Genomic DNA, 14,419 nt, shown 5'->3' on the forward strand with positions numbered 1-14,419 from the left:
ACTTAAGCTGACCTTGTTTTTACAGATTGTTTTGGGAAAACTAAAAACATGACACAGCTTCCATTTGGAAATCCCAGAATGGCTTTTATGAAGACACTGAAGGTCTTTTAGCAGACCTGCTCGCTACGGTTTTGTTTCTGAGGAGGAGTGATGGGAAAAGAATATCTTAACAAGGATGACGTCTGGATTTTTGCCTCAGCTATTTTCTACTGAAAAAAACGTATAATGAAAGCTGGAGAACACAGTAAACAAGTAAAGGAAAAAAAACCATAAAGGTATTAAATGGTCCACACAGCTGTGCACATAGAGCACCCTTACACTTATTCACAGATCACTTATTGAGCTACAATATGTTGTTGTATCAACAACTCTGTATCTTAGGTAACTAATGATCATTTTTATCTTTTTTTTGTAAACATCATTCATTATAAACAGTATCATAACCCTCAAATGGCCTGATTTCCAAAATACAAATGTCATCTGTCTATGGGTACGTAGTTATTCTTTTCTATTCTATTTTCTCTCATTTCCTTTTCTGAATTATATCTCTGAATTGCAGCCATATTTGAGATCATTGGACTACAGCGATTTGGACCCAGATAGGTCAGAATCTGACAAACAGACTGTTAGGATGCCTGGGTTGTTGACCCAGGGTTTTGAGTTTATTGTATTATTTATCATTTCTATTCTGTGGTTTCTTTGTTAGAGTTCTGTCTTATGTCTTATCTGGTTTTGCTTCCCCTTGTCTCGTTAGGCCTGATTTGCCCCAGCTGTGTTTCCCTCCTGTTACCCATTCCCTGATTGCTCCCTCTGTGTATTTAAGCCCTGTGTTTCTCTGTGTCCGTGTCACGATCTACCCTCATCTTGCTGTGTGGTCTGTCCATTTGCCAGTTCAGGTTATTGTTGTTTTCAGTTTATTATTTGTATTTCTGGTTTTGCTAGTTATCTGTTTGCCTCCTAGCTATAAATCTGAGTTTGAGTTTACTTTCTGCCTCCGAGTGTCTGCACACTGGGTCCTCCTTACCACCACTCCTGCCTGCACACAGCCCTCACATGACACAGACAGCATGAGCAGGGCACCAGGTCACTGATTACGTACACACAGGTAAATGGATTGCTGACCACCCCTTAAAGTTGCTCCCTTATTAGGGTCCAGGTAACTCAGTGTTGTACATAAAACCTGAGAAAAAAGTATTACTCCTGTTGTAAGCACTACCTCTTATACACTACGCATTAACACACTCTCACATTTCCCAAAATTCAGTTTGTTTTGTTTCTGTAAGGATCCTTATAATTTAGAGGGGTTTCAAAGTCAAATGAACATTCTGTCCTCAAAGTCGATGTGTTAGAAGAAGGAAAAAATGGGCATTTGTAAGGATCTGAGTGAGTTTGACAGAGGCCAAACTGTGAAAGCTAGATGACTGGATCAGAGCATCTTCAAAATGTCTATAATCTATGAAAAGTGTTCCAAGGAAGGAACACTGTTGAACCAGCAACAGGTGTCAGAGTATACAGTGCATCATACTTTAATGTGTATGGGGCTGCATATCTGCAGATCAGTTAGGGTGTCCAACAAAAAGTGATAATAATAGGCACATGAGTACCACGTTGTTTTAACATCATTTGGATGGCTAGGTGAATTTCACCTTGAAACGTACCACCTATAAAACATTGTTGCTTAGGTGATTTATGGCTCTGGCCTCTTGCAGCAGGATGATGCACCCTGCTGCAAAGCTTCTGTAATGGTCCGAAGAACATGACAATGGCTTTGAGGTGTCGATTCCAAATGTCCCAGATCTCAGTCCAATCGAGCATCTCTCAATTGCTCAATCGTGCTATTATGCAAATGGAAGGAAAAAATACAATTTGATGCTGTTATTGGGGAAAGGGTTTTTAAACTGACTACAAAGATTAGAGCAACACGATTAGTTTATTATGGGCTCAAGATTAAAACAGTCCAATTGATCAACTGATCAAGCAGTAGAAGGAAACGATAAGAGGCTGATGGAAAATTACTGGCTTGGACAAAAACCAAAAACAGCTGGAGCAAAAAATTAGGTTTCCTGAAGTAAGGACAACAACATGCCCTTTCTGTCAGAATCATTTAAGAAATTAATGAAAAACAGTAAAGGCAGATTTCTCATAGGAAGAATTCAAAATTCTGACTGGAAAAACAAAAACAAAACATTAACAGAAAAACTACATTTGCTTTCACGCCTCCTAATATTATAACTGTGTTTTGTTTTAAAAAATTAAATGTTAACAATTAACACTATTTCAACTTCACTTTCTTGTGTTGTTAAGATCTGCTACCAGGTTACCATTGTTCTTCATTCAACCAAACAGTCACGGTGTCCATCATCACAAAGCATTTTCTTGATTGTAAAATTATGCTGACAAATAATTTTAATAAAATAATCCACCCATTCTTGTTTCTACAGGGTGGAAACAGATGTAGCAGAACTTGAAGCATAGAGCCCACTGACTGAAACCAGGAAGGCCTGGATTTACAATCACAGCACAGTAGAAAATAAATAGTTACCACAAGCTTCATAATGTTGTAGGTGTGTGCTGGGGGAAATGAATTGTCTCTACTCAAGAAACAATAGCTAATCAACCAACACTTCAGTCCTTAAACTTGAACCTTAAACTGTGGCACATTGATGGTGTATTAGTTTACAGCACATGCAACTATATATTTAATGGCCAGTGTTGAATAAGACACTCTAGTCGGCAAATCAAAGAGGACAACACAAACTACACCTGTTGTGTAGCTTTGTGTTTCCCAAGCATCTCCTACCAAGAGTCTAAGCTGTAGTTCTTGAGTAAAAAGTCTTCATTTCCTGTTTTGGGTGAGTTCACTTGTGATTGTAAATTGGCTGTAAATAAGTGGTATTGTTTAAAGTATATATACAGAATAAAGTGCCCTGTTAATGTATAGTTAAATGTTTTTTGTCATCTAAAGCATTTTGAAGGGTGCTGTTGATACTTTATTAATGTGTGATGCAACATTTTACTGTTATTCCATGTTCTTCCTGTAGCACACAAACATCATGGGCCATAACCATCTTCTACTAAAGTTTGGTTTCCAAAATGCCAAACTTTATAGGATTATACTGTGGATATTGTTATACTGTACCAACTCTTTCTCGCTCTCGGTCTCTGTCAAACACACACTGCAAGATTTTCATTGTGAGTAACAAGAGCATGACAAGAGCATTTTGGAAGCAAAGTTGGAGAGGCAAGGCTGAGATTATCTGAGCATGTGCAGAGGAGAGATAGTAGATAAACTGGGAAAAAGGATGCTGAATATGTAGCTGCCAGGCAGGAGAAAAACAGAAAAGAGCGCAGAGAAGATTCATGGAGGACATGCGGAGGACATAAGCTGAAAGAAGAACACCTTGCAATCGACAATGCATGCATGCTTCTTTATCAGTTGCTTTGAGTTGCAAAACTAGTAACTGAACTGTGTAGATGGCTTAAATGTGTTTTTCATAACACACAAACCGTCAACCGCTCACATCCTATTTTATTGCCCGAAAGGCGCGAATCGGCCAAATGACAGGCAACAAAGCCATCTAGTGGCAGACTTTGAGTGTAGGAACCTATCTGTTTGTAACTGCTCTGAAACGCTTCAAAGCTACGTGTTTTAACTTTGAGTCATAAGTCGCTGTTCTTTCTCTGCTTTTCATGAAACCCTAAAGTACTGAAGGTAATAGAAAAATTAAACTCTAAAACAGATTCAGAGAAACACGCATTAATAAGGAAACACTTTTACCCATTTATAAACACGCATACACATACGCGCACACGCGCACACAGCAATGTTATTTAATCTGACACCTGCAGCGCAGTCGCAACTCCACACTGCGTCGCTTACTGGTAGTGAAGATGCTCTCACTGACTCTTCAGTGTCAGTAACTCCCAGAGGAGCTGCGTTATTACCACTGAGGGCGCAGAGCGCGCTGATGCGCGCACAGAGAGAAACACGACGGTTGTGCTGATTTCTTTTACAGAAAGAAGGTAATTTAGGATTCGGCTGCAATCTGCTCCAGATGTTTTTACTTGGAAAGCCCACCCTGTCATAACGGCGCCATATCTTAACTTGGATGTACTTTTTGATTTTACCCCATGGATTTTTTTAACAATACAAATTTTTCAATCGATGGCAGCAATTCAACAACAGGTAGGTTGAACAGTATTACAGCCCAATAGACCTACGTTGTTTGAGGTGTAAATCGTCTAACATTAATGTAAAACAAAACAAAACAAACATAAAATGATGCTTCAGTTTTCCTTTCTTGTAATTTTCTTTTATCTTCGGTTATTTCATATTATCTTGTGTTTTTGAGGTCTGAAAACCTATTCCACAAATTCACGTTAGAGCGCATAACTATTTCCCAAATAATACGTTTGAAATGGAAACATGAATAAAGAAAAACATTAGTGCAAGCCTAACTAAATTAAGGCAATAGTCCCTCACATGGTTCAAAAAACAAAACAACTACAACAAAAAACCCCAAACATAAATATACTGACATAAATATGTTCTCAAAACAGGATTTTGTAAGTTTGGAACACAAGAACAGATCTTTTAGACCTCTAATTATATCTTTAGAATAATATTGAATCTGTTGTATTTTGTTGTATTCCTCTCTGTCTTCGACTTTGCTGCAGTAGTAAAGCAAAAAACCCAACCAAACAAACAAACAAACAAAAAAGGCATGCAGACACCATAGGCAGATATATACACGTGTCAAGCAAATAGATCTGCCTGGACATGAATTTAAATTTATTAAAATTCTTACTTTTATTATGTGGTACTTAGATATACTGTATTTCATGCTGTATCCGTACAGTTCTAAATTGTATTTTTGTGTATTTTTAAGATGTAAAGCTAATTTGTAATATTTCCACATTAACTGCTGTTCCCCCCTTTTTTGGTCTCCAGCTGAAGATGGTGCTCTTCACTGTGGTGCCATCCTACCTGTCATCTTTGGCATTATCTGCTTTCTGGGCATCATTGGGAACTGTATTGTCATGTACACCATTATGAAGAAGACCAAGTGTCGAGCCAAGCAAACAGTTCCAGACATCTTTATCTTAAATCTGTCAATTGTTGATCTTCTGTTTCTCCTCGGGATGCCATTTCTCATTCACCAGTTGCTGGGCAACGGTACCTGGCACTTTGGAGCCGCGATGTGTACGGTCATCACTGCGCTCGATTCCAACAGCCAGATTGTCAGTACTTATATCCTCACTGCAATGACCTTTGACCGCTATTTAGCTACTGTGCATCCCATTCGCTTCAACTATGTCCGCACGCCTTGTGTGGCTGTGTTGGTCATTGGGCTGGTGTGGGTTTTGTCCTTACTCACCATTATCCCTGTGTGGATGTATGCCGGCCTGATGCCTCTCCCAGATGGGCTAGTGGCCTGTGCTCTGCTTCTGCCTGATCCAGTTACAGATACATACTGGTTTACACTTTACCAGTTTTTCTTGGCCTTTGCGATACCCTTAGTCATTATCTGTCGGGTATTCTTCAAGATCCTCCAACACATGTCCACAAGTGTGGCGCCTCTGCCTCCACGGAGTTTGAGAGTGCGCACCAGGAAGGTGACCCGGATGGCAGTGGCCATCTGCCTCGCTTTCTTTATCTGCTGGGCTCCTTTCTATATCCTCCAACTGGTGCACCTGGGGGTGCAGAAGCCGAGCATAGCGTTCTCCTATGCCTATAATATTGCAATTAGCATGGGCTATGCTAACAGCTGCATTAACCCATTTCTCTATATCATGCTAAGTGAGACCTTTAAGAGGCAGTTTCTTAGAGCTGTACGGCCAGCTCATCGGAAGTTCCGCGTGGTGAACCCGAGCACCACAGATGGTGGCAGTGTCAGTGTGAGGATGGTACCTGAACAGGCTCAGCAGGAGCCAGCCTGCAGGGAGATGATACCATCCAACGTGGCTCCAGAATGACTCCATGGATAAAAATATCTGTTATTTCATTATTTTGTATCTAAGCAACTGGTCATGGGGCAGCAGACGAAGAACAAATTTTCAGAGCATCTGTGAGGAGCAATATTTCATATCAGTCCTGAATGATCCTTGATTAATTACATATGCATTTGCCAAGCACAATTCTGTTGGTTTACACTGCTGCTGTTGTTGTTGTTGTTGTTGTTGTTGTTGTTGTTGTTGTTGTTGTTGTTGTTTTAAACTCTTACAAGTGTGCTGCTCTTTATTAATTAGCAGAAACACAGTTGATTCATTTATTCAAAAATAGAAACCAGTGTAGTCAGAAAGGGATATTTACTGTCAATATGTGAACTCATTGAAACACATATTTAATTAATATGAGCTTGCACATCCAAAGCCAAGGCAAATATTAGCTTTCTTATTTTGTTATTTTTCTTCTTCATATACAAAAGCTGTTCACTTCACCCCCAAGGGGTCACCACAGCAGATGGATCAGAATATATTTGGCACAGATTTTATGCCAAAATGCCCCGTCATTTATCTAGACTCGGGACCAGGAGGAGTCCACCAGCTTTTGATGCCCTGAAAGTGGATTTATGTCTCCTGCTGCTCTTGAGCAGGGTTCTTTCATGTGTTAACCACTACAACTTAGAGCTTCTCATTCATATGAAAACTCAAGTGATTAAAAAAAAAAAAAAACCATCTAAAAAAAGGTTTTAACCCAGCAGTGATCACTTTACCTGTTTTCCTCTTTGCCTATCTTTTACACTAGTTATTAATGGTACTTTTGGTTATTATGTGTATTTATGCTATTTATTTATATTTATGCTCGTGGAGTAAAACAAAAATCAAAGTCATGTTAAGCTACTGACCAATTTAAAAGTAAGTATTATTTTTTGTAGCACTTTATGCAGAAATATTTAATGCTGTGATCACAAAAATCGACCACCCTTGTTAAAAACTCATACACAGGGATGATATAAAGTTCTGGTGCGATTTCACTGTCATTTTACAACGTTGCATGTAGCTTTGAATTTTATTGTTATGCAACTGAGAGCTATGATCATCATCATTATGAGGCCAAAGAAGAGGAAAACACTGTGGAGAAGTGAATTAAATACAAAGAGACTTTGGACATGATATTACCAAACATCAAAAGCTAACAGTGTTTACTCTTGAGGAAGGGCAATGCGAAGAAATGTAAAGTTTTGTTAGGATTCAATAATAATTCAAAGCCCCTGATTTAAATGAGGTGGTATTTTGGATGAATTAGCATGTCAAATATTTTTAGGTGTTGTTCATTTTGTTTATTTTTTAATAAATTATATTGTATTTTAGCTGTCTTTGTTATTGTATTCTATCTTTGCTTGTGTGTATGCTGTAAAAATATTCCAACTCGGGGTTTCTCAACCTTTTCTACACTGTGACCCAGTTTCCAGAAACTGACTGGATTACAGCAATTAGAGGTGACAAGTTGTAAGTTGACATACCTCCCTGTAGGGTCCAGAGACTGAGGCTAAGAAACTCTGGTATAACTGTTGATCTTGTCATATTCTATATGAACCAAGAACAAACCATCATCATGTCAAACTACTGGCTACAATAAATTGTGACCCACCCTGTGATGTAAACATTGACACTTACATATAATATGTTTATTGCAACAGAAATAAACACAATTTGCATGAAACTATTAAACTGGATTAATTTACCCGTGTGTGTGTGTGTGTGTGTGTGTGTGTGTGTGTGTGTGTGTGTGTGTGTGTGTGTGTGTGTGTGTGTGTGTGTGTGTGTGAGAGATATAGATATATTGGATCACTAACATGTGAAGTACTACAATTCCAGTTATTCACAGCTCTAATGCAGCTTCCTTAAGATGTTTTGCTGAAGCTCAAGGACAGATCTTGAGTTTACTTTACATCAAAGAAAATCTACACAAGAGCTGGAATCAAAAGCTTTAATAACCTGAGTTTGTTCATTAATGGATAAGCAAGTAACCAAGAATAGAGACTTGGATTGTGGACATGAGGACACGCTGGAGCCCAATAGAAATCTTTTTTTGAACATATATGATTTATCTTAAACTCCGCCTTCCATGTTCCAGACTAATTTTCAAAAAGGCACAAGCTTAATTATATTGTCAGAACAAATTAATATTTTGACATGTCTGAAGACTTAATTACGACTAATGCATCCACACGTCCTGAGGTGTAATTGTTTTGTGCTCAAAAAGCGAACATAGTTATTAGACTTATAATGAAAGGCCATTGTCTACTGCGTCTGCCCGCTGCTTCACTCCCAGATTCCTGTTTTCATGAACTGAAGCCTCATTTATTTCCCACTAAGCTGTGGAATTCAGAGTTGTTCTGCAAAACTCTCAATATTGTTCAGAATGGAGCATTATTACATGTTCATTAATAATGTCCTCATTAATACAGTGTAGCATAGGCAGCACAGTCAGTGCACCTCAGCTGGTCTGATAATACTCTGGTACTATGATTACTGACTGTAGCATAGTCAGTGCAACTACGAAGAAGAGTAATATTGGCATATTAATAAATGTGATAAGATACAAATTTACAAAAACACTTATTTCTACAGGTAGATAAAATAATATGCAGGTTTTTCAGTGATGTTTTATATAGATGTGTTTTTGTGTTTAAAATCTGTTGCTACCAACAATACTTCAACCAGTAATGTTTGTAGCACTGGGATGAGAAAACATTAGCATGAAAACAGCATGATTGACAACCTTTGTTGTTGTACTAAGTTGAGTATAGTGTGTGAGATAATGTTGATATCTAAACCCCATTTGAATCATAGCAAGTGAGGTAGGTAAGCTAAAAAGACACAATTTAAGGCTGGGAAAACATTGCTGTTTCAATTAAAATTTGTTTAATTCAAGACAATGTTTTTTGAGGGGTAAAAATCTATTAAAAATGTACTAAATGTACCAAATTGTATTTCTCTGCAGCATTTACTAATTTCAGCATCAGTGGCAGCTAAGATACAGTGATTCAAATTTGGAAGTAAAGCCAGCTTCTTGGTTATTATTAAATGAAAATCACGAAATTATAGAGATAATAAGCCCTCTTTTTTGCTGTTTTTCTTCATAGTGACTTTAATTTCTGGGCTTTTAATTTGAAGTTCACAAACGAGCTCTACAACCTTGGATCATTTGGAATGAATGAAATCTAAGAGGCTTTAAGGGCCCATTATATTCACCACTGTTGCCCTCATGAGTGGCATGGCAAAAGCTGCACCGGTCCTACACCTCTCAATTTTTGTAACCTTGCAGGAGTGCCACGGCTGGCACCACTGGGTTAAAGACATAAGTCGATTTTTTACCAGCATTTTAAAAAACAGGTCAGTAAAGATGGTTTGTTCCATTAGAAATCAGAAGTTCCCAGTCTGACTTCCTCTCAAGTCAGAAAGTATGAGCATCCTCCCCCAACCCTGACAATGCATGAGTATAGATGTATAAATTCATTAATCACTTTGTTGAACTGTTTGCTATTGCAAATATCTAATCAGCGATTAGCGACTCAGGAGAAGGGGTTCAGGATATCCTCAACAACTCACTTTAGTATCACTGTCATCAGACATAAGTGAGCTTCCCTGAATCATTCATGATACAGCTGTGTGGCAGGCAGGATGTAGGACCCAAATGCAAAACACTCAATGGAGGAATAAATTAAAGAGGCTGCTTTATTGCACTTGCATAATATTCACAACAATAAACTTGCAAAAACAAAACAAAACTTCAAAATTGGAACTAATAACAAAAACACTGGGAAACCTGGAAACTAGGGATGAAGATCTCAGGGAGCAGGGAAGGAGAAACACATAGCACGGTAAGGGGACAACGTGACACTGACAGAGAGAAACACAGGGCTAAAATACATTGAGGGAAATGAGGAAATGAGACACATGAGGGCGGCACAGCTGGGCGCAATCAACATGACGAGACCAGGGTGAAGCAAAACTAGACACATTGACATAAGACAAAGCACTGTCAAAGTAAAAAGTAAAACAGGAAGAAAAACACAGAAACACAGACTTGACACTAAACAAAGGGAACACGGAGCACAGAGGCAGGAGCCACATTAGACACGACTGACCAGGGAACAAGAATAATAATAATAATAATAATAATAATAATAATAATAATAATAATAATAATAATAATAATAATAATAATTAAAACACTGGATCACCCACCCAGGACCGCTACACACTCGTATCGTACGTTTAGATTAGAAAAATGTTTCCTGATGGTTCTGGATTTCTGTTGCAACATTCATATGGTATGGTCACAACTCACTGGATATTTACTCTAGTTTCAGATGAGCATTGTTTGAATGCCGTAGCCTACCTGAACATTATTGCTGACCATGTCCATGTCTTTAGTGCACAGTGCACCTCTCTTCTGGTGGCCGCTTCCAGCAGCACACACCATCTCACAAAGTTCAGATCTCCTAGGACTGGTTTCTTGAGCAGGACAAAGAGTTCACTGTACTCAAATGAGCTCCATAGTGGTTAGATCTCAATCTAATAGAGCACCTTGGGATGTTCTGGAATGGGAGATTTGGATGCATAGTTGACAAATCTGCAGAAGCCGTGCTATCATGTAAATACAGACCATAAACTCTATGGCATGTTTCCAGCAACTTGTTGAATTTATGGCATGAAGAATTAAGATGAACTTTTGCGAGTGCTTGCAAAACTTTTGCGAGATCTTGCAAATGTTTTGGGCGCATCCTTCGGAGGCTGCCAGCTCAAAGCCGACCGGGAGGTTGAGGCACGATGTGCCAGGAGTGCGGGCCTCGACGTCTCCGAAAACGTCGGAGCACTTTTGGAAATATGTGATGTCTTGATAAACCGAGCAGATATTTGAAATTTACACAGCTACATTCACGCCTGAAAATATCTTAAAAGTTTATTTTGTGACCCAGAAAGAGTAATATTAAAAATAAGTAGCTGCTGCCATTGTTAGAAACAAATTGGCTGGGCCGCGCTATGAATTCTGGGATAAGTTGGGTAACAAAGGACTCGGCCTTCAAATGCGACCTGCGAAGGATGCAGTCTATTTTGCGAGATCTCGCAAAAGTTTATCTTAATTTTTTCTCCCATGTCCCTTGCGGGGCTCCGTACTGTCTATTCTTCACTGCTAAAGGCAACAATAAATCTTTAAAAATATATCATTACATACTGTCATAACTCTGATTCTGATGATCTTATAACTATAATTTTTCCATCCTTAGTGCGATAGATGATGAACAGATTTCTCTCCACTCTAAAACCACCACCACATCATCCAAATCATCATTTTCAAATGGTGGAATCAGGATTTGTGGACACAGATAAATGTTTGTTCTTGACAATATAGCAGCAGATACACAACAGTATGGTTACAAATATCCAGAGATATAATGCAGTTGCCCCCCCCCAAAATTCACCACGCCTTCCAGTACTTCACACAATAGTTGTTTTTTTTAAATGTGGCTTTTGAAAGGGAGTGTTTGACACATTAAGTGACTACTTCTCTGTAGTAACAGTGAACATTATCTCCTGCTGCTTCCTGATTGCTAAACCAGTAATAGTTAAGTGATGTCACTTACCTCTTGTCAGATCTGAAGACGTCGTTTTGGAATTGCAGCAAAAAGCTTCTAAAATTGCCAGTGATGACTGGACTGATATAAGTGCTGTCAGAATATTCTCTTGTTAATGGAACCAGAAGTTTAATCTTATGTGTGAAAGCCAATGAACAACTCCAAATACAGACTTCTTCAAATCGTGAAACAAAAGAATAAAAAATAATAAATCAACAAACTAAAATGTTGTTTCTCTGTTCACTTACAAGTGCAATTAACATAAATGATGCAATTCAAATCAACTGTGCATAATGGTTTTGCTGGAATATGGCTTTTTAAAGTTTTGGTATACATCAGTGCTCCAGCAAAGTAGAACTATTATCCTGCGCTAGTCAAGACAAACTAAAGTCAGCTGGAAACGAGCAGTCCAGGAACTAATGCAGTCAAATTGCTGACTTCTTAAAGCATCAACAGGCAATAGTTGAAAACGATACATATTTTACAAACTACAGTAGGATATACATAAACATCCAAGCCTAGGTGATGTGGCTGTGTGCAAAAAAGCAAAATGCAAGAATCATTGCTTTTCTCAGTGCAAAACCCATACTGATATAATTTACAGTTAATTATAGTTAAATGAATCATAACACCAGTCTGTAGAGCAGCATTTGCAAGTCCATAAAAAACCCTAGAAAAAACACCCCCATTATTTCCCTTATGATGTTGGTAGATGAAAATGAGAAGATCAGAAGTCAGCAATATTGAGTGTTTGTACAAAAATGTTTTACTAAACATTTGACAATATTTTGCTGGAAGAGTTGGAGAAAGGGTCAGAGAATCACTCAAATCTGTAGAAAAAAAAATCATGAATAGCAATCCATCTACTAGGTCCCAGAGGTTTCCAGTTGTCATGGTTTTACACACTATACTAGCTGTACACATTTAAGTATCACAGGAAATTACACAATCAGTGCTGTATGTAATGGTATGAAGTGCTGCTCAAGTAACTGTTATAGACATAGCTAGTGACCCATGTGTGTTGGGTCTGCATGAGGAGTGTTATGCACTCAATATCCGTCCATGCTCTGCTGACTAAAACACAGTGCACAACTGATGCTAAATGCTAAACAGACTGTTTCACTGAAATAGTCAATAAGACATTTATTTCTGGCATGAAGGGGTAAAGTTCCTGCTGTATCTCTGTACTCTGTATTTCATGCTAAAACTTACCACACACTCAAAGGCGCTTGCAAAGAAAAGCGTCTGGACTTCTTTAAGTTGCTTGAAGACGTTTCACCTCTCATCCGAGAAGCTTCTTCAGTTCTAAGGTCAAATGGTGGAGAGTCCCAGATTTAAACCTAGTGGGAGTTTCCCCCCAAAGAGGGACAAAAGGACCCCCTGATGATCCTCTAATCGCCTGAGCCAAGGTGTGAAAATGGGTGTGGGTCCCTGGACCCAGCTTCTCGGATGAGAGGTGAAACGTCTTCAAGCAACTTAAAGAAGTCCAGACGCTTTTCTTTGCAAGCTCCTTTGACTACGATGACCTGGATGACTGAGAACCTTCACAGACATCTTACCACACACTCATTTTTTTCCAGTCTTTCACATACAGAGAACAGAATGGATGCTTCTAACTGGGCGGAGGTGGGGTGGGGGGGATAGTTCAGCATTAAATATTAGCACCTACTTCCAGTGGGTACATTTACAGTATATGCCCTGAGGGACAAGGCATAAAGGCCATTACACTGTGAACATGAGAAGTGAAATTTATATGATTTAAGAAATAAATAATACATTTTTGCAACTCAGGCTATGAGATAATCTCATTTTTTTCTGCAACAAACTGAAAAGTAGTGGAAAATACGTTTGAAGACACAAGCTTTATTTTCCTTTTGGCTGGGAGTTAACATATACACTGATCAAAGACTATTACGGCTTTTATGATGTAATACTATGGGAAAAAAGCTGCTTCATGTTACGCATTTTATAGTCATCTCTCTCTTTCTTTCATTTTTTTTCTTTTTTGCTTTGAACAGGCATTGAGGCCTTTAACAATGTACGAATAAGAGTGAGATTTAGAAGAAAGAAGAAAAAAAAAAACAGCAGGCAGAAAAACCACATCCCCAGCACCATCATCTCCTCCATCACATCAGCTGCACTCTGAGCCTTTGTCATTGGCTTCTTAAGAATCTATCCATTAATGAGGCAATGTTCAGGTGCCTGGCTCACAGCATGGTTCGCTTTACTTCAGCTTTTTTCTTTGTATGCAGCTATTTTCAATAGGATAAATATATAAAAACAGAAGCAATTCTGAAAACCCCCCAAACTCTTATATACCTGTTTCTTTTTAACCCGTTTTGACAACTACTCATCTGATGTATGTCAGATTTGGCAGGACAAAGTGTAATTCTAGTACCAAATTTGATGAAACTCAGGTGGTCTCATTATCTGGGTCTTTTTCTGTTGGTGGTCAACCAGTGGCACTGATGCCTAATTGATGGTAGACTTACAATTATGAATTGGTTAGACTTAGGATAGCAGCCAAGAAAAGCCAAGCTGATGACAGAGGTTGGTGCTAATTTGTAAAAGTATCTTTATTTCTATCCATCTGTTCTTCATCTACAGCATCTTAATTGGTATTCAGCTTCACATATGTAAGACAAACATGTTGGGACATGAGCTCGAGGTTGTTTGGATGAACAGTCCTCATATGCAGAAAAAAATGCTTTGATACAATTGCTTCGCTTATTGGAGTTATTGCAGCCTTCTTATTCATATTAAATAAGCCTCTTAACCTTAAGGTCAGCCACTGCAATTGGCCTTGTAATCGGAAGGTTGCCGGTTCGAGC

At 38.5% G+C, this 14,419-nt stretch overlaps 1 protein-coding gene across 2 annotated transcripts; it reads left to right on the forward strand.

The window, feature by feature from the left end:
- Positions 1–4,088: 4,088 nt before the first annotated feature.
- mchr1a (melanin-concentrating hormone receptor 1a) lies at positions 4,089–6,159 on the forward strand. Of its 2 annotated transcripts, none has more exons than XM_085278691.1 (2): positions 4,089–4,186; positions 4,952–6,159. In XM_085278691.1, the coding sequence occupies exons 1-2, from the start codon at positions 4,132–4,134 to the stop codon at positions 5,974–5,976; spliced, it is 1,080 nt and encodes a 359-aa protein (XP_085134817.1). In that variant the 5' UTR covers positions 4,089–4,131; the 3' UTR covers positions 5,977–6,159. The 2 variants fall into 2 exon arrangements, with proteins under 2 accessions (XP_085134817.1, XP_085134818.1); XM_085278692.1 differs by having other exon boundaries at positions 4,132–4,198; positions 4,958–6,159.
- Positions 6,160–14,419: the final 8,260 nt, after the last annotated feature.

This window comes from Mchenga conophoros, linkage group LG6 (genome assembly GCF_057382185.1).
Source record: "Mchenga conophoros isolate Kocher_MC1m ecotype Shallow Benthic linkage group LG6, M_conophoros_male_GT1.1, whole genome shotgun sequence".
Taxonomy (NCBI): Eukaryota; Metazoa; Chordata; class Actinopteri; order Cichliformes; family Cichlidae; genus Mchenga; species Mchenga conophoros.

What these genes read in the sequence shown, in the direction of transcription:
- mchr1a (XM_085278692.1), top strand. Translation starts at nt 4,132, where the DNA reads ATGGATTTTTTTAACAATACAAATTTTTCAATCGATGGCAGCAATTCA. An exon ending in AACAACAGGTAGGTTGAACA is followed by an intron (nt 4,199 to 4,957) that starts GTATTACAGCCC and finishes CTCCAGCTGAAG; the next exon opens with ATGGTGCTCTTCACTGTGGT.